This window comes from Takifugu flavidus, chromosome 18 (genome assembly GCF_003711565.1).
Source record: "Takifugu flavidus isolate HTHZ2018 chromosome 18, ASM371156v2, whole genome shotgun sequence".
NCBI classification, from domain to species: domain Eukaryota; kingdom Metazoa; phylum Chordata; class Actinopteri; order Tetraodontiformes; family Tetraodontidae; genus Takifugu; species Takifugu flavidus.
The window spans coordinates 12,234,769-12,262,549 of record NC_079537.1 but is presented as its reverse complement, the minus strand read 5'-3'; the positions used below and the strand labels follow the sequence as shown (position 1 = coordinate 12,262,549).

Below are 27,781 nucleotides of genomic sequence, written 5' to 3'. Positions count from 1 at the left end.
TCCTTACTACATAATGATTAGAGCTCACAAGCCCTCACGGTGACATGGAGTGTCGGAGCCAGGATTAGAGCTGGCCAGTGAAACCAGAGAGACCAGGGGGGGTCAGGTGTACCCAGGACCAGGAGCTACCTGAGGAGCAGAAGAGACGAGGACGGGAGGCTGACTTTCATCTGCCCACCCGCGGCTCCCATCTGTCACCGGCCGCTGGCGTCCTCGTCCCGGGCAGCCGCATCACGTCTCCAGTCCGGTTTTCTCTTATTTTGATGGAGTGGCCGCGAGAGGAGGGCGAGAATGGCGAGCAGGGTCACCCTGCACAAAGTGTGATGGATGGGACGCGCCGTGCCGACGGGGGGCTCAGCCGCACGGGCAAAGACACCCAGAAGAGCGGGCGCTGAGGAATGTTTCCGGGCAGTCGGAGCTTTTTCAAAGTCTCGTTTTAGAGGCGAGACGGGAATTATCGTCCCCGGAGGCGAAGAGCGGGAAAAGCAAGCGTTTTCCCCGCTCGCACTCGTTCACAGGTAACTTTCATCCCGACCCAGAACAGTCAGGCAGCAGCGGCGCCCGTTTCTCCTCCGGCTCCCTCCATCATCTCCGTCCTCCTAGCGAGTGATCATGTGACCTTCTGCCAAAGTGCTGGCGAGCATGCCGCCGTCGCAGCGGGTCCCACTGTTGCTGCCACTGAAATAGACTCTAACAAGTGCAGGGAGAGGAAGAGCACGAGGGGAGGGAGAGGAAGAGGAAGAGGGGCCGAAGGGAGCCGATAGGAGCACTCCAAAGGATAACAGGAGGACGGAGGATGAGTGGTGGCCAGCCAAGTCTGGATTTAGCTCACCGACACAGGTAAGAGCGCCGACGCATCTGTTGACTAAAGAATCATCTCAAGCTTTGGCTCTTGAAAATGTTCCTCCTCTCAATCGTTGGGTTGTTTCGTGATTCTGGGGACAGAAGATGTTCCGCAGGACCGTCAGAACCTGACGGATCTTCATGCGTTTGCAGGCGGGAAATTTAGAAAAACACCTGTTTTTCCTCGCTGAAGATGCAACGACAAAATCTGCTTTGTGCTCTTCAGGCTGAGTGGGACGTTTCTCTCCGGGGTTAAAAAGTTTGTCTTCAGGGGTGTCGTAGTTCTGAAGCAGCACCTTCCTCCTTCTCCTCCTCCCCCGCCTGCCAATAAAAGACCCGTGTGAGCGCAGCCGTCCGTGGGGAGCTGGGGGGGGGTCAGACGACCTGCTGCGTTTGGCTTTTGTGGCGGGTTTGTAGGTGTGTGCGCCGGCTGTGGCGGCTGCCGCCGGCAGGATCGGGTGGAGGGGAGCGCCGCCACGATGTCAGCAGGTAAACGGCTTTGATACCCGCCCCCTGGACCTGCTGCCGGCTGCGAAATGAAACTGTCACCAAGAAGCCGCTTTTTAACGAAAGAGGTTTGTGTTGCGTTTTACAACGTTCCTGTATCCGTGGATACAGGAATTCCCCGGAGGCTCCAGGGAGAGTATTCTATCCTGGCGATGCTTCGGGGCGAATAGTGGACAATACGGTTGAAGTTGTGGCTATCACGCAAAACGCCCCCTTGTGGTCAATCCTCCTGTCAGGAGATAGTGAAAATCTTATCATTTAGCAATTTTATTGGAACTTGATGGTGTCACTCGATTTATTTCTTCGACCTTTAAAAGTCACAAAGAGACTTTGGTGCAACGAAAAGCCGCTGAAGTGCCCCTCCAAACCAGCAGGTGGCAGTAAAGACCAAGTCCAAAGCAGATGATGCTACACGCGGTGGTGATGTTCTGTCGTGTCGCAGATATTAGCGGAGGCAACAGCAGCAATAGAACAGAACGCAGCTAAAGTCACGTTCTGCTGCTTCCTCATAGCAAAAGGTCAAGAAGCCTGCGCAGGCGGCTAAAGGCACGTCATCCGTAACGACCCGTGTGACTGATTTTAGCTTTTTTTATCGTGGAGTCGCCGTTGAAGCGTCACACAAGAACAGATTGGATAAAGAAACGAGGGCGACAGCGTCTTCAATGGCAGAGAGGTCACACGTGTGAGAAGAGAGCAAGAGACGAGGAATCCTCCGGGAACAAACTGGGCCCGTCTCCTTCCATCGATCAGGTCGCATGATGTATCTACAGGGTCATTCAAAGAGGCTAACATGCGGGCTACACACGCTCATGAATCATTGATGCCAACAGCACCCCCTGGTGGTCAATCCTGATGTCAGGAAATGATGAAAATGTCACTTTTTTAAGGTGCCTGAGCTACATCCCAGGGTAATCACGACTCGGAGGTCCTGGCTTGAATTATTGAGACGATTGTTTTTACTCGTTTTTACATGTTTTTTGTGTGAAATCGCGCCGCTCATTTTTAGCACAGTCTGCTGGTAAAGCTAACGATTGTACGACCTCTCTTTACCAGCTTCAGAACCCCCTCCTGAGAGCAGGTGTTGTTTAAAAGTGGTGCGAATCATTTTTAGACATAAATTCAGCAGTGATCAAAGCCGAAATTGGACAGGATCCAACGCTGAAGGACCCCTCAGATGGTCCACAACCTTTGTGGTTCCTGAGTGTTCAAATCCCAGCAGGAGCTGTCGTCCTCGTCCCCGGGCTGGATCCCTTTCAGAGCCGCCGGCGCCTCGTCGCCTTCGCACGTAGTTTATTTTTAATAACGTGATACTTTCTGTTTTGTTTTTCCTCTTTTTATAGTCTCTCCGTTGTGTCTCGCCTCTCACAGATCTAAGAATAGACGGTTGTAACCAGACAGTTTTCAGGTTATTTGACGGAGATTTTTCCGTCTCGGCTGAAATTCCAACAGTACCTGATACAACAGTTCTGCTCTCTGTGGGCCTAACAACACCCCGGTTCAGACGAATCATTACGATCCTTTTTTATTGATAAAATAAAATATTCCTTCGCAGAGGAAACAGTTTAACTGAACTGGGGAAAAAAAGGTTTTTCCTCCAGAGAATGAAAAAATCAAGTCACAGAGACGCCGCAGCACCACTTAGGAGGTGAAAAATGGCTCTTCATTATGTCTCGTCAACCATATCCTGGGTTCCTTAATTGGATGTACTTGTGTGTGTGTGTGTGTGTGTCTGTGTCTGTGTGTGTGCGTCTGTGTGTGTGTGTTAGACAGGGAGAGAGAGAGAGAGAAATATTACATAATTTTGGGTCTTTATATCAGCTGCTCCAAAGTTATATTGTCTGTTTACACACACTCACTCACACACACACTCACACACACACTCACACACACACACACTCACACACACACACTCGCACACTCTTTGACAACATCGGACCTCCGACCCCCGTGATTAATCAGTTCTTGAAAGGGGCCTTTTGGATGAGTTTAAAAATCTAAAACCCTCCTCAGACGTCCTTCTTTGGCTCGGCGCTGAAGAAGGTCACAGATGTAAAAATGCCTCCCTGGATTTCTCCGATTCCTCATTTGGGATGGATGAGATGATGGGATGACCTTGAGCTGTGACATCAGCTCATCCGTTGGTTGGAATAAGAGAGACTGAACTAGAAGCAGGTTCCAGTGATTCTGAAAGCCGTTTGTGAAGGTTCCTGAGCTCCTGGACCAGGACGCTGCTGTGACCTTGACCTTCAGGGAAGACTGGTTCAGTTGATCCTGAGCCCAAAGGTCGGCTCCTTGGCTCCAGGACGACCTTGACCTTGGACACTGGAGACACTGTCAGTTCATCCTTGACTGGACTCAAGGCCCGCCGGCCTCTGAGCGAGCTGGATGGACAGATGGACAGACAACCTGAAAACACCGTCCCTGGGGCCATGTCGGGTCGTCATGACAACCCTTCGTTGGTGGCTGTCTAATCCCATAAACTGCTGCGCAGTGGTTAGGTCTGGTTTGTTAAACACGAGGATCAATTACAGTTTGACATGAGAGGACAGATCCTGAGCAGCAGAGAGGAGGGACGACAAACATGGGGGCGGAGCCACCCCGACGCCACGTCTCTGTCCCAGTATAACCAGTCAGTTACCCTCTGTGTCCCAGTATAACCAGTCTTTACCCTCTCTGTCCCAGTATAACCAGTCTCTTACCTTCTCTGTCCCAGTATAACCAGTCTTTTATGCTCTGTGTACCAGTATAACCAGTCTTTTACCCTCTCTGTCCCAGTATAACCAGTCTTTACCCCTCTGTCCCAGTATAACCAGTCTTTACCCTCTCTGTCCCAGTATAACCAGTCTTTACCCTCTCTGCCCCAGTATAACCAGTCTTTTACCCTCTCTGCCCCAGTATAACCAATCTTTACCCCCTCTGTCCCAGTATAACCAGTCTTTACCCTCTCTGTCCCAGTATAACCAGTCTTTACCCTCTCTGCCCCAGTATAACCAGTCATTAACCCCCTCTGCCCCAGTGTAACCAGTCATTTACCCTCTCTGTCCCAGTGTAACCAGTCATTTACCCCCTCTGCCCCAGTATAACCAGTCATTAACCCTCTCTGTCCCAGTGTAACCAGTCATTAACCCTCTCTGTCCCAGTGTAACCAGTCATTTACCCCCTCTGTCCCAGTATAACCAGTCTTTTACCTTTTCTGTCCCAGTATAACCAGTTACAGTATGATGACGTGTAGCATGTCGCTAACACGGCGCTAATGACGAGCACTCGTGTGTCTCCTGTGGGGGGACAGAAATCTTCAAGGTCGTGAGACGACTGTAGTTCTCCTGTAGATCAGGTGATGCTGCGTTGCCATGTGACTTTCGTTTCCCGCCAATTTGTGGTCACCTGACCAGGCCCCTCTGGCGCATTCCGGCGCAGATGCGTGCTGCGATACTGCAGGGCGCTGTCGTTGTCTGTGAGCTATCTGATGAGATCTTAAACTGGGGGCAGGAGGAGTTTGACAGGCTGCGGCGCCCCCCCCCCCCCCATCCCCCCCCCAAGAGTTTACGGCTGCGCTCACGGGCACAACAGACACTCCAGGAACATTTATATTCATGGCGCGGCGCCGCCTGCACCTCATCGAACGCCCCGTCCCTGTCGAGAGAGAAAACTGACACGCCGTCGGGGGGGGGGGGTCTCTCCATGGTGCTCCCCTGCCCCTCGCAGAGGCTGAGCCACCGCGCGCACGTGCGAGGTGTGAGGTGCGTGCACGTGTGCTATTCAAAGCCACACGGTGCAGATTAATCTCTCACAATTAGCCGTGAGTGTTAAGACAATGGGGAGCATCTTGATGAGAAATGATGACAACCATAACCTCTGAAATTAGGCCTGTGTGTGTGTGTGTGTGTGTGTGTGTGTGTGTGTGTGTGTGTGTGAGAGAGAGAGAGACTTGGTGTGATGGATGTGAGGGTCCTCAGCTTGTGGCTGTGATGTAGTTCAGGTTTATTCTGGACTCCTCTTCCTCATCGCTCGCCGCTCTGGTACCAGCTGACAGACACGACCCACCGGACCCAGAAAAACGGTTCAGGTTCTATCGCTCTAAGAAAAAAGCTCTTCAGACGAAGAGGTCGCTCCTCGTTTGGTGAAAAGATGAATCGATACATCTGAGAAAACCGCGATGAGTGTGGCCATAAAAGATGCTCCTGTCTGCCAGAAACCCACAAAAGGACCTTTTCTGCTCAGAATCAATGTTCACAAAGTAAAAGAATATTTAATCAATTTTTCCATCATGTATAAATGTAATTACAGCATCAGCTGTTCAGCATTTATAACAAGACAAAAAGCACAAAACAAAGCACAAAATCGTTAAAAAGGGGCGGCAGGGCCATGGTCCGTGTGTGTGTGTGTGTGTGTGTGTGTGTGTGTGTTTTAACAGGAAGGAAGAAACTGTCATATATGTAGACCACATATCCACATCACAGGGAACGACAAAGTGGTGTGTTTATGTGGATTAGAGAGTGTGTGTGTGTGTGTGTGTGTGTGTGTGTGTGTGTGTGTGTGTGTGTGTGTGTGTGAGCAGCCATCGAGACAACTGGCAGGGCAGGCTGCTGACAGCTGGACTGGTGGCAGTGGGTGGGTGGAGGGGGTTGTTGTGGTCCTGTGCGGGTCTCCACAGTTCCAGCTTAGCCGGGGTCTTACGCTGATCCCTGCTCCACATACGGACGCACACGACGCCGGCCCGCGCAGGTCACCGACCCGCTGCGGCGTCAGAGTAGGGATATTGATGTCAGAGCGGCGTGCTGAGGCATGAGCCTCAGGTAAACATCCACCTCTGTGTTACAGCTAAACGGATTAGACCCTCTTTCCAACCCCAGCCGGCTGTGATCTGCCGCGGTGACCAGTCAAACACCAGAACCTCCAGTCTGCCGGAGCCGTGCATGTTGGCGTAGAGCGGCGTGCCAGAACATTGCCGCGGCGGCGCTGCGGCGGCTAAGCTGGGACCTCTGAGAGGAGAACTGTTGTAAAGTGCGAGGACGTGGAATTTCCATCTGCTGTGACATTTAAAATCTGCTGATGGCCGCCTCACATCCTATAGAGCCCGGAAATCCAACGGCTCAGTTCAGCTCCTGCCTGAATGTTTAAATCCTTTAATGCACAGAGACGCCGTCCGTGGTCGCGGCGCCCTTTAGTTGATCACCGCCGCCTCACGTCAAACTTCACGAGAGGCTCCTTCGTGTAAATCCAGCAGCGGCGAAGATCACAGAAGATTTACCGAGATCTTACCTGCTCAGATCAATCAGCCGACGCCAACGTCGCATACGCGCACGCCTCGTGCACGAGTTCGCCGTCGGAGCGGGAACTGATGCGGCTGAATGTGCGTCGCGGTAAATCAGGCGCCAGAGGCCTCCGTTAGGGTTCCGCTTTGGCCGCAGGAAACACGCGTGACAGCGTCGGCGTCGTAAATCCCAGAATATACGAGACAGGAAACGAGGAGGCAGAAGAGCGAGCAGTAAATCAGCAAAGGTGGCGGACGGCGAACCATCCCGCCTCTCAACCTCCAACCGCAACGAGGACTCGTCACAGGGAGGTGAAGGGTTAATTAGTCAGTCCTGCAAACCCACCAGAAAAGGCCCAGTTTGACCAGTTTAGCCGAGTGTTTGTTCTTTAAACACCAAACGTCTGAGTAGCTTTTACTCCTTAGCGTGATGCTAGCCCTGACTGATGCAGGTTCTCCGGGGGGGGGGGGGGGGGTCCTCGCTCAGGCACCGCCTCATCCTCCATCTCTGATTCTGACTCCAGATATGCGTCTTATCAGAGACGGGTCACCTGATACTTCTGGGAAATCTCATTCAGACGAGCGTGAAGAGATTTTAGATGCACTTGAGCTCAAAGAGTTCATACGAACGACCTTTGATTTGGACCCAGACTGTGAAGAACTGCAGATGCTCCTGGACACCCGCCGACGTGCTTTTGGCTCTTTTTGCTGATGCTGATAAGTCCACAGATAAGCTAATGGGCTGTGAACTGATGGGGATTAGCCTGTTAGCATGGTCGGGCTAAATACATAAAAAATGGTCGGGCAGAGAAAATGCTAATGAAAAGTTTCTGTTAGCTTCAACCTTTCTTATTCCAAATACTTTGCTTTGTATTTGATACATCATGTAAATGGACCACAAACCTGATGGACCTGGTTTCTGAAAACCCAGCTGGGTTCCGACCCCGGTCTGCGGTACGGATAGTTCCTTTTCTCTCTGGGTTCATCCTCTCTGGAATTTGACCTTCAAATATCTGCCTCAGCCGTTTCCTGCCCTTGGTTACACCCACCGAAGGTCGAAGCTTTTAAGGATTTTGCCCACGTGCGGCGCTCGCCGTCGGAGACATTAGCCATTCCACTGCTGTCACAGCGGAAACGCGGCTAATGTCATTGAAAAGAATGTGGCGACGCCCTCTCGCAGTGCCAACTAATCAATTTATGAAATGATCTACGAGCCGGATCGACCTGCAGATCCACAGGTGGAGCGCCGCGTGTACTGTCAGCATGGCGAGGACTGTGGGGGCCGCGGAGACACGTCCACGCTCAGCTTGGTGCCTTCGCCAAATCTCCTGATAACTTTATTCTCTACAATCAAGCCGCGGGCCGTGACGCCTGGCAGGGATTACCGAGGGATTACAATATATTCACCCCAATGGGATCCCATCACATGGTGGATCAGATGTGTGTGACGGGGGACCAGCGTGCAGCGCCCCCCCCCCCCGTGGCCACGGATACCACCGTGACAGATTTGACAAAGAGCCTAAGTCTGTCTGACAGCACGACACAAACGTTCAACAGTCAGGATGTTCCAACAATGAAGCCGCAGGGGCTGATGGGAAGTTTCTTCGTCATTAACTCGAGTCACAAACAAGTAATGGTTTGGAAAAGAACCAAGACTGGTGTTTCTGGTTTAATCCATCTGTTGGTGATGGGACACAGCCCCCCCCCCAACTTTGGGTTTTAAATCCCGATTCTGTTGGCAGGAACGGCAGAAAGGAAAACTTTCCCAAACAAAACAGCCTGAAAAGCGAGACTGCGGATGTCAGATAATCCGTCAGAAATGTGCAACTCCCGGTGCTTCGGAACGGCCGAACAAAAATCAGGCAAAAGCCCCAAAAGTAGCGTCACGAGAGAGAAGGAGCTAAATCCGCTTGTTCTCCATTTGTTGCATTAAACACTGGACACCATCTGTTGGGTCGGACTGCGGAATACAACAGCAGCAGGGAAGCAGCTGCCGGCGTAAGACGCGGCGGCCCGACCGCGGCCTCTGTGGCACGCTGACACGGTCTAAAAATACGACGCTGGCCTCCATTAATGGGCTCTTACGCCGCCTTAGTCATGGAGGCGGACCGGCACACTCGGCTCAAACCAAGCTTAGCGGCCATTAATCAAAATACCACAACTCAACCTAAATGTGTGTGTTTTGTGTTTTTTCCCCCGTCTGCTGGGATTATTCCGACATTATAACATTTCAGGAAAAGCTCCACCTGCTTCCGTGTGTCTGACATTTCTTTCCTCTCTCCGCCAGGCTGTAGGTGACTGAGATGGGCGTTCGTTTAGGCAGCTTGAGCGACACCCCGTGGTGGCCCCCGCCGCCGCCGCTGCTCCTGCTGCTGCTCTGTACTGTCCCCTGCTGCTCGGGAAGGCCCTTCGGGATCCCCATGCCCTCTGTCAACGTGGCGGTGGTGTTCAGCGGCGCCACCTACCAGGCAGAGATCAAGGGCAGGTTGAGCCGGGAGAACTTCATGGACCTGCCCCTGGAGGTGAACCCCATCACCGTCTTGGTCAATAACACCAACCCACGCACGCTGCTCACCCGCATCTGCGACACGCTGTCCACCAACCGCGTGCACGGCATCGTGTTTGAGGACAACGTGGGCTCGGAGGCCGTGGCGCAGATCCTGGACTTCATCTCCACTCAGACCACAGTGCCGATCGTGGGCATCAGTGGAGGCTCCGCCGTCGTGCTGCCACATAAGGTCAGTGAGGGGCTGGAGAACAACACAAAAAGGGTTCTGAGAATCAGGGGATCTCACACACGAGCACAAACTGAAAGGTAGATCTGGGTCCAGTCAGGGCCAGGATGGTTCCTGGAGGTCAGGACAAATATCGCTGTGGGCCGAGGAACGAGCCCTGGGGCACCCCGTAGAGGATCTGACTGAAGCAGCAACAACAGTGTGTCTCTGAAAGATGATCTTAGAGACAACGTCACCTCTGATGACACCACAAACGTGCGTGAAACATCTGCAATTATCAAAATTGTTTGTTTTGGTGGAAACTGTTCGGATCCCTGCGGCCAGGCGGGAAGAGATAATGAACGCGTGAAAATGACAGACGGAGGAATCAGTCCCAGCAGCCTCACTTGATCCTCCGACAGTAAATCAAGTGTAATTTTCTCACTGTTGCCGTCTGAGTGACAACATGTGTAAATTTATGTGCCTGTGAGGCCCCACGGCTGCATTTTTTATGATTTCTCACCATCATCCAGGAGTGAAATGCCAATAAATTCCAGGTTTTAGGAGACGGGGAGGCTGGTAATAACGTGTGCAGACAGATCGATCATTATGGAGGGACGGGAGACGCCGTCAGAACAAAGATCCACACACACTTTACATGTTCAGGCTACAGGGGGGAAACGCAACCGACAGGCGGGTTTGATCTTTGACAGTCAAAGTTCTCAACACTTTCAGCTTCGTTTCCAATCATCAATCAATTCTTTTAATCAGAGCTGAGCTCCACGTCGCTGAAACAATCAGACTGAGATGCACACGTACTTTAAATTACAGCTAATTGAAACTAGCGGCGGCGTCTTTCATCGATCGACAGGCACAATCTGTCATTTTAAAGGGGCTCGATTATGGAACCGAGAAATTCTTCAGAGTTAATAAAGTCGGCAGTGTGAGATTAATGAGAGGCTCTGAAGGCCTGCAGCGATGGTCAGGTTCGGAGGCTGGTTATTATTTGTGATTTGTGGTCATTCGAGTCGCCGTCGTCACGCTTTCAGAGCAGATTCGACCCTCAGGAAACATAACAGGATCAAGAGATTCTTGTGACACATAAAGCCTTTAAATGCATGTGTGGAGGGAGCAGGAAGGTTTAGCAGCCATCATCTATCTACAGGAGCACAACAAGCTCAGACAGGGACACAAATATAATCCTGTCATAATAGCCTCAGAAATCCAGACCCAGGTCGTCACGTGTCGCTTGAGGCTCGGAAACAAGATTTTTAGAACTTTAAAGTTTGGTCAAGGCGGATATTTAAGATTACAGAGTTAGAGGGGGCACAAGCGCCGTTTAAAAGGTGTAAAATCATCAGAGATGTTTAATAAAGATCTTTTACGACTCTGAAAATGAATTCATAGATTACAAGTGATTAAGAAAGAAGAAAGCCCTGCGGGACACCGCAGGATAACGTCCCTTTAGTCGTTCAACTGGGCCACATTGGGACACATTACGGGACCAGTATTCCCAGAGCGAAGGTAATTAACAATTAAAAGTCCGACTTGTTTGACAAATATGCAGCATTTTGCCTCTGCGAAGCCTCAATTATCTCCATAAGGAAAAAAACTCTAATGTTTGTTATCTTATGAAAAAGATGAAACGTCTGGGACATCTGTCCGGTCAGTAGAACCTGTTTTAGGAAGCAGGCTGGTAGGAACCCTGGTGGTAATGAAGGCGTCCAGTTACACCAGTAACACGTCGAGATCGTCTCCTGCAGCCCGTGAAGGCACCATGTTTGATTGACAGGCACACAGGAAGCAGGACATTGTCCTACCATTTATCCGATCCCCCATCCTGGACTCCCACTGTGGACCTCCAGGCTCTCCTGGACCCTTCTGCACTGAACCGACCTGGTCTTGTCAGCATGGACGTGTTCGTGTCCCACCAACAGAGTGGAAACAGTTTTGTTTTAACTCTGGGATCAATGAGATGAAAGTGGGACATCCTACAGGATCCAGATGGCAGAATTCCCAGTTTACACAAACAAAGTGGTTAAATTAAGGTGATTAAGGCTCCTCACACGTCAGTTCAGTATCTGTCAGCTGATCTGTTCCAGGTAAAGAGCCGCCTGATACTCCCAATAATTCGAGCTGATTGATTTATGGGATGTTGTCAAGGAGGCTTCCATTTGTCATTCGTATCGCTGAAAGCTGAAGGCTCTGTTTCCCTGAAATTAGATGATAAACTGATTTCTGCGCCGGGAACAAGTCCTTTTGCCGTCGCCGTCGTCGGCAGCTGAGGAGTTGAGCAACAAAGAGGCGGAGAACTACCTGCAGACCCTCGACCCAACGCATCGCTCAGCTCCTCGCTTTCAACGGGCAAGGAAAGGTGGATCAACATCAAAGTCACGGAAGAACCAAGAGAAATCTGGATTCAGAGCACCACCAGCAACATCGGTGGCAGGACGAAGCAACGGCAGCAACCTTCCAAACTGAGCAGCAGTGGAAGAATCCCAAGAGTCTCGGGCTTTCTGGTGACTCCATCAACTGATGAATGGAGGCTTGTTTGGTTCGTGACAGAGGCCGTTGCTCCTGGAGACAGAGTTGCAGCATCATCCCAGACAACAGGATTACAAACGGTGTTGTCGGGTGTCGACAGAACATAATCTGGGTTTATCTGCGCGTTGGTTCCGCCTGTTACAATAACCAGAATGTTGCTGCTAGTGCAGAAAATAACCAGCGAATCAGGCGTCTGCTCCGGGTTGCCGTGCAGATCTCGGTGACAACAGCGGCACAGGAAGTTAGTGCCAGCGCTTCCTGCTGCGTGGCGGAGGCAGACATATGTCGCAGCAGCGCCGAGGCCAAGAGGAAGCAGTCAGCGCCCGTATAGATTTACGTGTAATACAGTCGGAGCTAATTTTACTCCCTTTCGCATTTACAGGAACTTTACTTTCATCGTGACTTCAGATCCGCCAAGTGCCATCACCTCCTTTATTTTTCATTCCTTTTTTGGACGGAGATCAAGTCGATCGATTGATCAGAGTGAAACAGCCTTCAGTTGCCCTTTCAGAGCACAAAACACTGTAAGACTGTTGCCATACGGTGGCCGGAGTAGCTTCATCCCACAGATGTCCACCCACAGCTGGTAGATCCTCTGGGATCTGCTGGTGACCACTGACGGAATTTGGGATGAAGCTAAATCACAACATCCAGACCCCCGAGGGACCTTCCAACGCTCCCGAGCAGGACCTTGCTAATTTTAGTAAAGTTTGCTCTCGTTGTGCGACGCTTTCCGGAAGCTAATCTGGAGCAGCGAGGAGGTCAACCCTGTCCTATCGCACTCGGTCGGCACATCAAAGGTAGCCAAGTGACCCTTTGATGTTCATTAGTGCCGCGTCACAGCCCGACCAACTGGACTATCCGCTGGAGGTCGACGGTGTTCTGACTGGCAGCAAATCTGTGATAGTGAAGTGGTGGTGACCGGGGGAGAACCCTGACCTTCAGCACAACAATCTGCTCAGCCCTCACGAGCGCGACGGAAGAGTGCGCCCAAAGGCCGGTCGTGACTTTGAGCCCCGCTGAGCCTCTGGTGGAGCCCCGGGCTCATTTGGACGCCGCTATCGGCAGCTCTCTGCTAATTGAGCTGTTGAGATTGTAGTTTTACCCTGACGGACCCGTTGACAGGTGCACGGGGAGAACCCGCGTGGCAATATCAGCAAAAACGTGCAACGTGACGCCGTAACGTTCTGCAAAAAGGTTCTGCAGCAGCTGGGAAAGACAATAATGCTGACGATTCGCCGCAGGACAGCAAAGAGAGAGAGACTCCGGGAGATTGGACTCACCTGCGGATGAGGTTTATTACTGCCCGGGTTCTGCTGCAGTCTCATCCATCTCGGGTTGTTACACCGAGCTGAAGCTGGTGCTGAAGGTGCTGATAACTGGTGCCACTGTTAATCAGGAACATGTGCGACGATCCCTCCGTGCACGGTTCAAGTAAATGACAAACGCCGCGTCCCTTCTGAGACGGGATGACGCTCATACATCACGTCGCCGTGGAGCCTCCTTCAAGGACAACGAGGAGACGGGCTATATAATAAATAATAAAGCTGCGGTCGGCCTGGTTACGGTCTCGGGACACCTGACCCGCAGGACCGTCTGAGGAAGCATCTGCTCACCTCCGGCTGACGGACGGGACAGAGAGGAGCGATCCAGCGGGAGCCAGTTGTTAATGACCATGTTTGCTGTGCAGCTCCGTGTACGGGAGCTAATAACTGCGAGGAAGTTACTGTGGCCCGTTTGTAGAGTTGCTGGTGGAGCTCACAGATCAGATGTCTGAGGAGGACGGCGAGACACCAGTGAGACGGGAGGAAGCAAACGTGTTGCTATTTGACACTCTTGAATTGATGGAAAGTCATCAAACAGCACCACCATATCCGACAGGAGCAGATGAAAGTCGGGCCTCCTCAGTCCTGCTTGGAGTCACTGTGGTTGCAGTAGAGACGTTAAGTTGGGGGCAGATGCTGGAACGCGGCGGTGGGTCATTTCTCTGAATCTGAACCAGGGTCAGTGTTTGCGCAGCAGAAATGAGACACAGGTTTAAGTGATGAATGAGGTCTGCAGCCCCAGAAAACGGAACCACTTAACTCCCGCCACAGCAGCACTGCAGAACCTGCACGTGTCTGCGGCTCCTCTTACACACGCGCCGCTTTAACCTGGTGGTTCCTTTGTCCCACCTGAGGAGGAGCCGGAATCTCGCTGATGCTAAAGCCATGCTCTTGGTCCTGTGTGTGCTGCTCATCGTGTGCTGCTCTTTTTCTTCCTCCTTTAGGGCGAGGGCTCCAACTTCCTGCAGCTGGGTTCCTCCATCGAGCAGCAGATCAACGGAATGTTCAAAGTGATGGAAGAGTACAACTGGGAGAACTTTGTGGTCATCACAAGCCTGTACCCAGGCTACGAAACCTACGTGGATTACGTTAAGTCCTTCATAGACACCAGTTACTTCAAATGGGAGCTGCAGGACGTGCTGACCTTTGACATGTCCGCCGACGGCCTGAACGACATCCGGGCGCGACGGCTGCTGCAGCAGATCGACGCTCAGGTTCTGCTGGTTTACTGCTCTCATGAAGAAGCTCAGTACCTGTTCGCCATGGCAGCTGACTCTGGATTAGTTGGGCCGGGATACATCTGGATTATCCCCAGCCTGGCGGTGGGAAACCCCGACATTCCCCCACCTGACAGCTTCCCCGTGGGGCTCATCAGCATCATCACGGACCGCTGGAGGATGAGCCTGAGGAAGAGGGTGAGGGACGGTGTCGCCATCGTGGTGAAGGGCATGCAGAGCTTCCGGAAGCAGAGGGGATTTATTCCTGAGGGTCACAGTGACTGTCACAACCCCGTGAAGACGACTTTGGATAACGACACGCTGTTCAGGTACACCACACAACAACCCTCAAACAGCGAGGCTGGCACCTCCTTCCACTTAGACCAGTCTGATCTGAGGAACTTGGTACTGGGGTCGTTTTAGGAGAGCGGGTGGGGGGGGTCACTGAGGCGTGCTGACATCATCAAACCTCCATCTTGCATCACGCTCTCTGATGTCACTAGCTGAAAGTCCTCGGTGCTGCCGGGAAAGGTCACTTTTCTTTTGTAATTTGAGACTGCTCTTAAAAAGTGGAGCCTTTTCTCGACTTGCAGCAGATTTAAGAAGCGGCGGCGCCGCAGCGGTGGATGAGCAACAACAAAGAACAGAGCTACAACGTCCTTTTTCCCTCCAGTCAGATCAAACACTAACGCCCCCTCCATCCTCTGATCCATCCCTTTCTTTCCCAATAAGCTTTGATAATGAGACAGCCCACCTGTTAATGGGATTATCACAGATTTCCAGATTAACTGAGGCTTTTCACACAGACCAGCACTCAGGATATTCTCGCCGCGGCAGCCTTTCATCACCTCAGCAGGACTGAGAAACCAGCGCCGGGGGGGCAATATAACAGTGTGTGAGTGATGGAACAGCGGAATCAAAGTCTTCCAACCACACCGTTTCTAACCCGTCTTGGTGTTAAACATGGAAAAGAAGCTGCTTTTCTGATCTCATAAAGAATGTGTGACATGAACCGGCGTGTTTATGATAATTGGCGATATTCCCACATCTCACAGGACAGAGAGAGCGGATGTTGTTGCATCAAGAAAGCTATGGAAATCCGGTTTAAAAGCAGGAGAATAATAATGAATATGTCTGCCTGCCTGTCTGTCTGCCTGTCTGCCTGTCTGCCTGTCTGTCTGTCTGTCTGTCTGCAGGCACATGCTGAACATAACCTGGGAAAACAATGACTTCTCCTTCAACAGTGACGGTTACCTGGTGAATCCTGCCATGATCATCATCACTCTGGACAGAGAGAGACAGTGGGACAAGGTGAGCAGCTCTCAGATCTCTGCACAGAACACACACACACACACACACAAGCACACACATGTCTGTTGCAGTAATTTCACACATTAGGGGTCTCTTTGTAAAGCTAAAAAAAGAAGTTTTTAAAGAATCATCTCCGGCCGTGTGCAGGATCCATCACGCTCCCGCAGACACACACTTGTTATGTTAGCTGCAGAGCGCCGCCTCATTGACTTGTCCTGAGATTGAAGCATTAATTTGAGCGTGCAGGGAGCGACGGGGACGCCGGGCCGGTGTTGACTTTCTCTGCCGTGTGAATAGATGCTGTTTAGTTAAACAGCAGGAACGGAGCAAACAGCCGCAGGCGTCGCTAAGCTAATTATGCGATATTGATGTTTCCAGGTGTGACTTTCAATTTACTCTCCAACATATCATCAATGCACTGAGCTAATGAGGAGGAACAAAAGCATTTGTGTCTGAAAGCAGACAACAAGCAGCGTGGACACATTTAGGTTACTTTGAGTGGTACGTGATGAAAACCTGAAAACCCCCATATAAAATGATGTTGTTTTTCATTACGCGGGTCCATTTGACTTCGCTAAGCAGACGCCAGGGTGAGCGAGACTGAAAGTGCACAGCTCAGACACCTGAGTGTCCGTCGTCTTTAAGACGTCAGTCAGCCTGCAGAGGGAACACCACGGCGATGTCTGCAACAATCCTTTCATGATCAGAAAACCCACCGTGCTGTTTCTGGCTGATCAAATAAGAACAAAACTGCAGACGTCGCAGCATAAAGCTGCTTTACGTGAGCCGGACATCCGATCCGAAGCCTGCTGACATCAGGTGCTGCTCAGACAGAAACAGTCAGATTCCTGAAGAACAAAGCTGAGACAGAAAAGATTTACACTTGTTCTCTGTGTTCTCTGATGATGAATGTCTCCACGGAGACACGTGAATTCCAAGTGATGAGTGATGATGGGTACACACTGGCATGATCAACATGGCCGCCTGTACAAAGGAAATACCGAGAGTCTGCAGAGACCTGTGGCATTTGCATGATTTCCCATCAGCTTCAGCAGTTTGCTGACATCCTGACAGGCTGTTCCCTCTGAATGTTTCATCTGTCTGCACAAACAACTGAGTGAAGCAAGAAGCTTCAGTCCACACTGTGTTTGTTGAAGATGTCGACATTTACATCACCACTGGAGCATGGATCATCCGTGAAATGAACAGATTCTGATTCTTTCGTCTACAAACCAGTGGCAGTTTTTCTCCTCTGGTTTTCTTCCTGTGTAACAAATCATGTCAGGATGGTAAACTGCCAGCAGGCTCCTGCTGGGATACACATTATTTAGGGAGTGGGGGATGGGATTAATCGGATCTAGCTGCAAGAATAAAATGGTTTCACTCCAGTCTCCCACACTTGTAATGTTTCTTGACAGAGGCGCACCCAGTTGTGACTGGAGATCATATTTAACTCAGTTGGTTACTGAGACACCGTGCAGGGCAGCTAGACTAGTCTCTGCTCATTAGCTCTTTTTGCCAGGTCCTTTATATGTGGCTGATTAACTGGTATTTGTTTACTGTTGTTATTGCTGTATGTGTCCCATTATAGTGTTTTTTAATACTGTCCAGCAACTTAACCATTATGAGATTGTTGCTGAGGTCACTGATCCACGCTGGTGCCTTCAGGTGGGCAACTACGAGATGGGAATCCTGCAGATGAGGTACCCCGTGTGGCCGCGGTACGGCTCGTACCTGGAGCCGGTGTCGGACTACAGGCACCTGACGGTGGCCACGCTGGAGGAGAGGCCCTTTGTCATTGTGGAGTCGGTGGATCCTGTGACTGGCACGTGCGTCAGCAACACCGTACCCTGCCGACGACAGTCCAACAAGACGGAGGTGTAAGTGCTCATCAACACACATCGAAAGCTTGAAACCGATGAAAAACCAGCCCTAACTCTAACCCCTAACCTGAACCCTGCACCGAAGACTAGCAAGTTGGAGAATCAGCGGTTAAATCTGAAGTATTGTTGTGTAAACCAGGTTAAACCAGGTAGACCATAGGATATCTGATGTAATTCCACGTATTTTCAGTCTTTTTGTACCGGAGGAGCTTTTATATGTTAACACCCACAGCTTAATTGATTTTCTATCCAACTTGAGAGTGCCATTAGCTTTGAGATTAAGAGGCTCTTCCCCCTTCATTAGCCCAAGTATGGCCTCTTATCACTCAGCGAGGTGAGACGCTCATCAGGCCGCTCGGACACAGCACGATATCCAGGGATCACCCCTGACCCAGTCAGGGAAATATATGTGCTGCACGTTAACGTATCAATTAGATGAGATGATTGGGCCGTGGCATCAATCCTCAACACCTCCAGACTGGTCATTAGAGGAGGGAAGAGGAACTAGCTGTTGCCCATTAGCAATAATAAAGTTAACAAGATGAGGGGAGCCGCAGATGGACGTGGACATGTCTCTTCACTGGAGAGCTTTATCACTCTCAGTGACCCAACGGTTCTGTCTGGTCGGGCTGAGCTTCTTTTTCAGGAGGCTAAAAAACAAACCTGGAGCCTTGATATGACTGTAAAACATGTGTTTAGACTGGGCATACTGGGACCACGGGGACTAGATGTTCCAGATGTTTCATTGTCATGTGGTCCTAGTGTGTGACCCAAACAACCGCCTCTATGCTAAAAGCTAAAACTTGGGTTCCACCGAAGCTGAGTGTGTTAAATTACTGCAGCGTTCCTGAAGGGCAGTGCTGCACTGACCCCCTGCTGGGGCACAAATGAGCGGGATGAAACACAACAAAGACTTGGGGGGAACGGCACTTTAATGACAACATATTTGGCAGGATGTTATTCTGAGATAATGTGGAGAAAAGAGGAGTATGGCAGTCGGCCACAGCCGGCGTAATTAATGGGAAACACTAATGTGGTATGAAGATGCTAAGTGGTTTTAATCATTACAGTAAACGGAAAACAAGCTTGCAAATTTCAAATTAACACACAAATTAACCTATTGTTTCCATGAAACACTGATTAATTGTTTAATTCAATGAGAGGAAGCATGTCGCTAATTAACGTGACGATTGTCTGGATTCCACGGAGACGTGTTGGTGTTTGGCTGAGCAGAAAACCGGAAACAAGAAGGAAACTCTCGGAAAAACAGAAGATTGTCTTCTGCCATTTTATGATTGCAAGACAATAAAGCTTCGTGTTTTCCAGGACTCAGAGTTGGCACATTCCGATGGGTCAAAGGTCAATAGGACCTGATTTTATCGCGTATAAACACCTGGATGTGTTTGAGGTCATCATCCCAGTTATGGGCTTGAGCCAAGGTCAAACTCGTAGCATCAAAAATGACTCCTGTGGAATCGGTGTGCACGGTCCACTCTGGTAGATATCGGTGGAAGCCTCCTCAGGTTCTGCTGCCGGCCCTGGACCTCCTGCCATTCCAAATAATCCGGCGTGCTCTCACTCGTTCCTGCCATTGTTTGTTTGTGATTAATTTATAGCGGATTTGTTTTGATCGGCCCAGCTGTCCGTCCATCTGTCAGGGACGTGACAGTGTGGTGGCGCAGCTCCATCTGCCCCCGTCCCCACGTCAGACCTTCCCTGATGGAAACGATTCGCTTCCAACACCCACTTCTGTTTGCTCACCTTGATTCTTCAGCTCTACCTGCGATTCAGTGGGAAATATCAAACTTAAAGAATCCATCGTTCATTTAAGAACTTGATTAGATCTATTAGGCTCTTAATGAGGGGCTGGTCCAGAATATTAGCCCTTGAAAATCTGTCATTTTATTGTCCCCACACACACACACACAGAACTAAACATCCAATTACCGGTCAATATTTCACACTGGCGCAAATGTAAATTGAATTTACCTTCAATTGATAATCTGTAATGAGGATTTAATGACATCATCTGTATCAGTGGCAGCTGATATCTTTAGAAATCAATGATAATGAATCACAATCTGCTTCTTTTCAGTATTGTGGGCCACACTGAGCCTTACACCAAACTATGTTGCAAAGGCTTCTGCATAGACATCCTGAAGAAGTTGTCCCGCAACATCAAGTTCTCCTACGACCTCTACCTGGTCACCAACGGCAAGCACGGCAAGCTGGTCCGGGGCATTTGGAACGGAATGATCGGAGAGGTGAGAACATAGCACTTTACATCAACCGACCTTAAAAAACTCACGTAATGATGACTCAAATTCAGGCATCTTTTACCCAGACATAGTTGAGGTGCCCGTTGGAATGCAAGATGAGCCCAGAGTCCACGTGGGGATTCTTGGGCCAACAAAAGTTCAGGCTGAAAACAGGGAAACTGTGGCGCTCAATGAGGCGTCAAAGCCAGCAGAGCAGGCGTCGGCCATGTAAATCTAAACGCTCGCCATCAGTGTGATAAATAGTGTTGTGGTGGGATGAATAAAACGCTGCATAAATACTCAGCAGGATGTTTGACCTGCAGTGTCGGGACAACTTTTAAAATGAACAGGAGCAGAATGTTCTATATTCCGGCACCCCTGACCTGCCACAGTAATTCTGCTTCCTTCTCAGGCTACTATAAGCGGATGCCTTTATATAATAAACATTATGCTACAGTTCATACGACAATGCCCGGCGGATTACAGATGGATAATGTGTGGATCAGCTTTTACAACCCACTGCTGATTACAGACAATAACCAGCAGGAGTTTTCTGTGTCAGGATATCAGCAGACAGGACACCGAGCCGAGGTTTAGAGGCCGATGCCACCGATACATCCAGTTGATCCCAGATCAGCGCTAATACTCGAACTTTTAAATGTGGTGGCATTAGTGTCGGACTGTTGGTCTCGCTGGGTTCGGACACAGTTGCATCAACTGTTTTCTTGTTAGTTTAGACTCCGCCTCATACTACCGCCTCATATGGTGTACCTCAGGGTGTGAATCTGGGCCCCCCACTGTTTCCATGTGTTTAAGCCCCTGATTGATGGGATCCACATCCACAATATTGTCTCCCCGCAGGTGTTCTACAAGCGTGCGGACATGGCCATCGGATCGCTCACAATCAACGAAGAGCGCTCTGAGATCATCGACTTCTCGGTGCCTTTCGTGGAGACGGGGATCAGTGTGATGGTGGCCAGAAGTAACGGGACAGTGTCCCCATCTGCCTTTTTAGGTAAAAGTCCTGTAATTTGCATTAGCAAGAGATTCTGTGACAGATTCTAATCGAAATGGTTGAATCAAAGCAAATCAAAGCAATGTCACCTGACCTGGTCGTCTGTCGCTGCAGAGCCGTACAGTCCGGCAGTGTGGGTGATGATGTTCGTCATGTGCCTGACGGTGGTGGCCATCACAGTCTTTGTCTTTGAGTACTGCAGCCCGGTCGGATACAACCGAAGTCTGGTCACCGCCAAAGGTGAGCCGTGCACCTCACTGGAAATAAGAATATCCATGACCTTCCCATGACCTTCAAACCTCATCGCTTCTTTTAATTTGGATGGAGCAGTTGAATATATCTGAATCATTAAACTGTACACTTAGAACCTTATTATGTTCACACTTTGGTGTTTATTTTTGGGAATGACGATGGAATTTAATGTTGGCATCGCTGAGCTTTCACAGAGTCAGGAAACACAGAAGACTTGGGAGCCTCCAAGGGCTTTAGAGAAAGTATGAAATCCAGGCCTATTTACGGTCACCACATATTGGATCAATGGCTAGAAAATTGAGACACTGCAGTTTAATCTGAGAGCCGTGTGGTCTATAAAATACCTCTGACTGGGTGAAGAAAGGCCTGGGGGAGCAGGTAGATGTTGATGAATTTTGGGGTGCCTTTGTTCGATTGATACAGGAGGACCTCACATGATCTCAGTGCTCAACATTAACCTGTTTGACCTTTTTCTGCCAAACAAACTTGAGGTGACCAGAAACTCGACTGCAGATCTCGACTGCATTCTACTGTGAACAGCTGTTAGCAATCCTGTAATCATTGATTGTGATGACCAGTCAGCGGGTTTTTCATCCCATAATTGCTTTACTGCTTTATTCTCTGGTCAATACCTGTCATCAAACTGGTCTCCGTGACCGATTCTGTGCCCTGTTGCCAGATCCCGGGGGGCCCACCTTCACAATTGGGAAGTCAGTGTGGCTGCTGTGGGGAATCGTCTTCAACAACTCCGTCCCCATCGAGAATCCAAAAGGCACCACCAGTAAGATCATGGTGCTGGTCTGGGCCTTCTTCGCTGTCATCTTCCTGGCATCCTACACGGCCAACCTGGCAGCCTTCATGATCCAGGAGCAATACATCGACACGGTGTCTGGGCTGAGCGACAAAAAGGTGGGTGTGTCGACAGTGTGCAGGCACCCAGGAGAGGTGACGTCACAGAAGTTACTTTCACTTTCCTGTCAGAACCAGCTTCATAGTGTTGCTGCAGAAATTGAATTACATCCGCAGACGCTGTAAATGACGCCTGAGAAAAGCCTATAAAACGTAATACAGACGTGGATTTCCTGGCCAGACACCCATTATAACTTGTGTTACCATCATATGCATATTAGTCTGGCCTGAGGGTCAGTTTATAGGAGTATTGACAAGAAAATCCATGTTAAACCAGCAGCATAAGAAATGATTCGTAGGCTCTTTGTCTCTCAGACAACTGATGGGATTAAAGAGGCATTTGAGGGAAAGTGCAAGCTGTCCACTGCTCATTACAAGTCTGGCAGAGTCATTTACAATTCTCGTCTTATTATGCGTTAACTCTGTTATGCAGACGGAGGGAACGGACCGAGTCCCCAGATTATTGGACAAGGTTCTTTCTAATGTAGAGCTGCTGTGTGTCCAGCTGTGATGAGACCGTCAGGATAAGTAAATGTAAACGAGGTCCAAGACGAAGCCGCGAAAAGTGACCTTGCTTGTGAGGAAGGAGCGTTGAGCCGATGATTGCTTTCTTCCCACAGAGGAGAAGCCCAATAATAATAATTTTCCTGTAAAAAAAGTCGCAGTGATCAGATAACACAAAATGACCAGGTTCCTTCAAGCTAACGTTTGCATCGGAGAAGCTACAGGACATTTCTTGCTTCTTCATCACAGTTGAAGATTAACAATGAACAGATATTAGAGCTCCAGTTTATCTTTGGAATATCCCGAGTCTTTATCGTCCCGTCTGATACACAAACTTTGGTGCAAATGTTCTCAGAGTTAACGCACCGAGAACATATTTGCATAAGGTTAATGAAAAGTGTGTTGCTTGCATTTCAACCCCATCTCGCTTCCTCTTCACAGCTAATTAAATTTATACAGGACAGCCAACAGCAGAGGGATCAAAGCAGGAGCTAATTTCTGACTGCAGGAAAGTAAAAGATAAAGGAGACGGGATATCTTTGGACTCAGAGTCTGACTGCCTAATTGTACATTTAGATATGTAAATCGACCGAGCAAGAGGTCAACAGGATAACAAGAGCAAACGCACTCGAGCTGAAGGAGAAAGCACAGAGAGCCTCAGTCGCCCGTGTCAGGTCGTGAGCTTTTTATCGGGATAGCTGACAGAAAAATGGAAGCTGCCTCTTTCCCTCCTCAGGACAGAGGCAGGTGTCATTGAAAAGATGCTGCTGATGGATTAAAATGTCTTTTCTTTTGCATTAAACTGGTGTGAGATCACAGAACGGAGTCCCATAACATCTGCGATTGGAAGGTCAAAATCACGTGTTGTAGAGGAGGACACCGATCAATCCGTGTTTCCTCCTGTCGGCACATTTCTCCACAGTTTCAAAAGCCACAGGAACAGTACCCCCCATTCCGCTTTGGTACGGTCCCAAATGGCAGCACAGAGCGCAACATACGGAGCAACTACCCAGAAATGCACTCCCACATGGTGAGATACAACCAGAAGGGAGTGGAGGACGCCCTCAACAGCCTCAAAACTGGGTAACTGCGTTCCAAGCATCTGAAAAAACATATCTGCCCCGAGTCAGAGTGAAAATCCTTACTCTCCGTCCCTCCAGGAAGCTGGATGCCTTCATCTACGACGCTGCCGTGCTGAATTACATGGCTGGCAAGGACGAAGGCTGCAAGCTGGTGACCATTGGCAGTGGGAAAGTGTTCGCTACCACTGGTTACGGCATCGCTCTGCAGAAGGATTCACGCTGGAAGCGACCCATCGACCTGGCGCTGCTCCAGTTCCTGGCTGATGGTGAAATTCCTCATATCTATTCCGTTTAAAACTCATGCAATAAGAACATTGTCATAAATAGCTATTGGAGCATTTTCCATGAAATGTGGAGGAATAAATTCATAAGAAATGAGAATGAAAAACACAACAGCAGCAAAAAAAGAGAGATCAGAATCCAGGATACAAAACAATGCTGTAAATTTTTATGAGGTGCTTTGGAAACGCAACCTTTGTAAAATCGTGTTTCAAGAGGTGATTTAAAATATGGCAGATATATAAAAGGCTCGCAGAATTCCGGTCACCTTTGGCACAAACACGCACCAGATGGTGACAGGAATAACAAACGGTGGAGAACTGTGTCAGATATACGAGCTGCTAAACCTTCAACATTTATGCAAAACCACTCCTCTTAATCCATTTATTTCTTAAAATGTCCACAAAACTGATTTGATTTGTTTAAAAAGAAGAAAAAGATTTTTTTATGCAAGATTTGGTTCACTGCTAAAACAGTGTTGCCCGTTAGCTAAAATTAAAGAGGAGTTTATTAAAAACGTGTTCAGTAAAACCGTGTCGTGGAAGTATTTTTAATTATTAAAATGTTTTTTTCTCTCTCACCATTTTGAGAATTCTATTTTTACACCAACAGGCTTGTGATGCTCTTAGGTCTGAACTAAAGGGAGATCACACGACAGTAGTTGATCCTGTCATCTGGCATTCTGATCAGAAACAGGAGAAGCAAAATGTTGTGATAAGAAAAGTGAATTGACCTCTTATACGAAATTATCATTTCTAACTTCAATTGTTAAACAACAGTAGGCTTCACCAAATGTTGACTTGTAGAAGGGATTATTAGTACGTCTAGAATCTAAATTGGGTCTCTGAGCTGCACTGAATCCAACAATGACTGAGGTCTGGATTTTGGTCCCACAGGTGACACTCAGAAGCTGCAGACTGTCTGGCTGACTGGAATCTGCCGCAATGAGAAGAAAGAGGTGATGAGCAGTAAGCTGGACATCGACAACATGGCAGGAGTTTTCTACATGCTGCTGGTGGCCATGGGTCTGAGCCTCCTGGTGTTCGCCTGGGAACACCTGCTCTACTGGAAACTCCGACATTCGGTCCGCAAATCTGACCGCCTGGACTTCCTGTTAGCTATTAGTCGAGTAAGTTACTTCACCAGAAAACACAAGGTGGATGGGTGATATGCAGTGATGGGTAAATAAATAAAAAGTTGTTTTCTCCCTGTGACAATCGGCGGATGAAGAAGTGTAAATGGCAAAGGTCGGAGAATTGCAAAAGTGCTGCAACGGTAACAAGAGGGTGAAATCAAATTAGTTAAAGCCAACAAAGGGCCTTTGAAGTATGGCGATGGAGGGATCCCTGGGAAATTGAATTTAAATTGTCCCATTAAAACCATTCATTGGTCCATTCACAGTTGTCAAAGGTGACATTAAATATTCCAAACAGATACACAATTTGAAAGTAAAATAGAGCTGCTGGGATAAACACGCAGCGGCCAATCTGGTAAAAGCCTGAGCAGCAACTCAATTACGGCTAACTGATTTCGACATCAGCAGCATGGATTACGCTAGCAGAATCAATAATCAGTTTTTAAACTTAAGAAATTTGAGTGCGCATTTTCATGTAGAGGGTTGTCTAATTTACCCCTTCACCTCCCCGTAGGGCATCTACAGCTGCTTCAGTGGCGTAGAGCATACTGACCTCAATGGGAGCATTCAGAGTCCAGATGTCACCACCAACTACTCACAGGCCAATATGTTAAAAATGCTGCAGACAGCCAAGGACATGGTGTCATCAGCCAGAGTGGAGAACTCCCTCGATAACGCCACCAAGACGCTGGAGAACTGGAGCAGGCGGGGAGCCGACAACGTGCGCACGGCCCTTCCGCCCAGAGTGGCGTCAGCAGACGTTAACCACGGCCACCTACATTACATCTCCAGCATCACAGACAACCACTCGCCATACCCTCAGAGGGCCCTCACACCCACCTTCCCACTCCATTATGGAGACACCTCCCCACAGACCATTTTAGATAAACCCCGAATGGTGACCCGACCCACCCCACTCCGATACACTCTGCCCACTCGCACCAATCAGCATATGTTTGAGAGGACCTTGCCCATATCCAGCCTCAGTAGTCCACACATCGCCATGCAGGACCCATCAACCCCTGGAACCTCGAACCCTCACCACAGCAATAGGATGTATGTGGAGAACCAGGCCCGACACCCTATTTCCCCTTTTGTTCCTTATAGGGAGTTCCAGGTGCCTAATATGTACATGGAGCACAAAGGGCCACTAAGGAGGAAGTTCAGCTACCCACCTGATTGCGTGGGTCGGAGGAGGAGGTCCCACAGCTACATGTTTGATGCTTCAGACTCCAGAGTGAGAGGCGACTATGATGAACCAAGAACCTGCCTTGCTGAGTTGAGAGCTAATAACCTGCTGAACAACCACCCCCCTGTTGCTGCTGGAATGGCTTGCTCTGCGGGACACTTCCAGGGGGGCAATCCCAGCTGCAACTCCTGCATGAAGTCCTACCTGGAGCCTGAAACAGATGACGTACCCCTCCTTGGCAAGGAAAAGTTGAACCGGCGCGCCTCCTTCCTCAAAGCCACGGGATGGGATAACAATAGAATCCATCAGGTGGATGAAACAAAGCCCTCCACATCACAGTCGACACGTGCAGAAATTCCCGATCTGTTTCCACGGGTGGTTGTGACCAACCCTAAGCAGCACAGGCTATATGGCAGTCTGGGCCACAACCTCTCTTGCTACCCCTTGGCTGCTGAGCCTGCTTACCTGGACCCGGCCCACATGGGATCGTACCCCTACAGGCAAAAGCTCAAGTACTGTGATTCCACTCATTTGCCCTCCTACAGGGAAGCCTTGCTGCACAACACCGCTGCCCTGCGCCGCTCCTCCTCCACAGTAGTGCACAGACACTACTCCTACCTGAACTCCTACACAGACTTACCAGTGTATGTGGGGCCGCTGCCCCAGGGACCACCCCATTTCTACAGCGGCTCCAAGAATATGTGCCACGTGTTTCCCTGTGCGAACCACTGCTCGGACGGTGCAACGGTGCTGCCTCGTGTGACCGACAGGCCGGTGGTTTACCACAACAATATGTTTGGGCCCTACAGCGGCACTGCAAAGAGGGATGACCCTGGATCTGGGACCAGAGAGCGGAGGCAGGTCTTGGTTGCGCGGAGAGTCAACAGTCCCTATGTGCCAAAGCCCTGGGGCAGAGTATCCAGCCTCGAGTCTGAGGTGTGAGCTCCAATCCTTACTGGACCTCCGCTCTGCTCTGAAAGCAAGCCCCTCAGAGGAGAGGCATGCCTGGGGTTCTCCTCTGGTTCAAGCAAAAACGTGACTGTCCACCAAGTGTATCTGAGAGTGTCGACTCTCAATGATCAGTGCAATAATATCTTTGGCAGCAAGGAAATGCAGAAGAGACGAACATCAAGTTATCGCTGGGACCTTGTTAGCCTAAATATTACTCGAAAAGGTGATGTCAGAACATATTTAGTACATAAAAATTAACCTGTTAATTGTTATTTAAAGGATTTTTAAATACTGTGTTGCTATGTGAAACGTCTGGGAGACAATATACTGTAGCCTCTCAGTCTGATTATGACTCCAGACATTTTCTTTTTCTCACACTTTTTGCAAACAAAATAACGTTTCAATACCCAACATGTGAGGCGTAAGACAAAATGATGATGTTCTGGATTTAAACCACTGACGTGTTATCCCCTTTTTAAAGTCGACCTGCAGTTGATCTGGGGCTCCATCGATTCTTCATGTAACGACGGGTTTTAAAAAGGGAAAACAGATAAAAATATAATGTGTATTTCCATTGTTACCCTTTAATAAAGGAAGAGATCACCTCAA

At 49.5% G+C, this 27,781-nt stretch overlaps 1 protein-coding gene and 1 long non-coding RNA gene across 3 annotated transcripts; one reads left to right on the top strand and one right to left on the bottom strand.

Annotated features, from left to right (window-relative positions):
- grin2ca (glutamate receptor, ionotropic, N-methyl D-aspartate 2Ca) lies at positions 1-27,781 on the top strand. 2 transcript variants are annotated; one of them, XM_057015015.1, is made up of 13 exons: positions 1-840; positions 8,892-9,342; positions 14,132-14,733; positions 15,649-15,715; positions 17,384-17,595; positions 19,694-19,862; positions 20,718-20,871; positions 20,986-21,111; positions 21,803-22,032; positions 23,459-23,619; positions 23,697-23,884; positions 24,794-25,026; positions 25,547-27,781. In XM_057015015.1, the coding sequence occupies exons 2-13, from the start codon at positions 8,908-8,910 to the stop codon at positions 27,161-27,163; spliced, it is 4,194 nt and encodes a 1,397-aa protein (XP_056870995.1). In that variant the 5' UTR covers positions 1-840; positions 8,892-8,907; the 3' UTR covers positions 27,164-27,781. The 2 variants fall into 2 exon arrangements, with proteins under 2 accessions (XP_056870995.1, XP_056870994.1); XM_057015014.1 differs by having other exon boundaries at positions 2-840; positions 15,601-15,715.
- On the bottom strand, positions 19,243-24,239 carry LOC130515040 (uncharacterized). The gene is made up of 3 exons (XR_008947123.1): positions 23,682-24,239; positions 20,966-21,128; positions 19,243-19,378 (listed from the first exon to the last, which is right to left on the bottom strand). It is a non-coding gene; the product is annotated as an uncharacterized LOC130515040 (long non-coding RNA).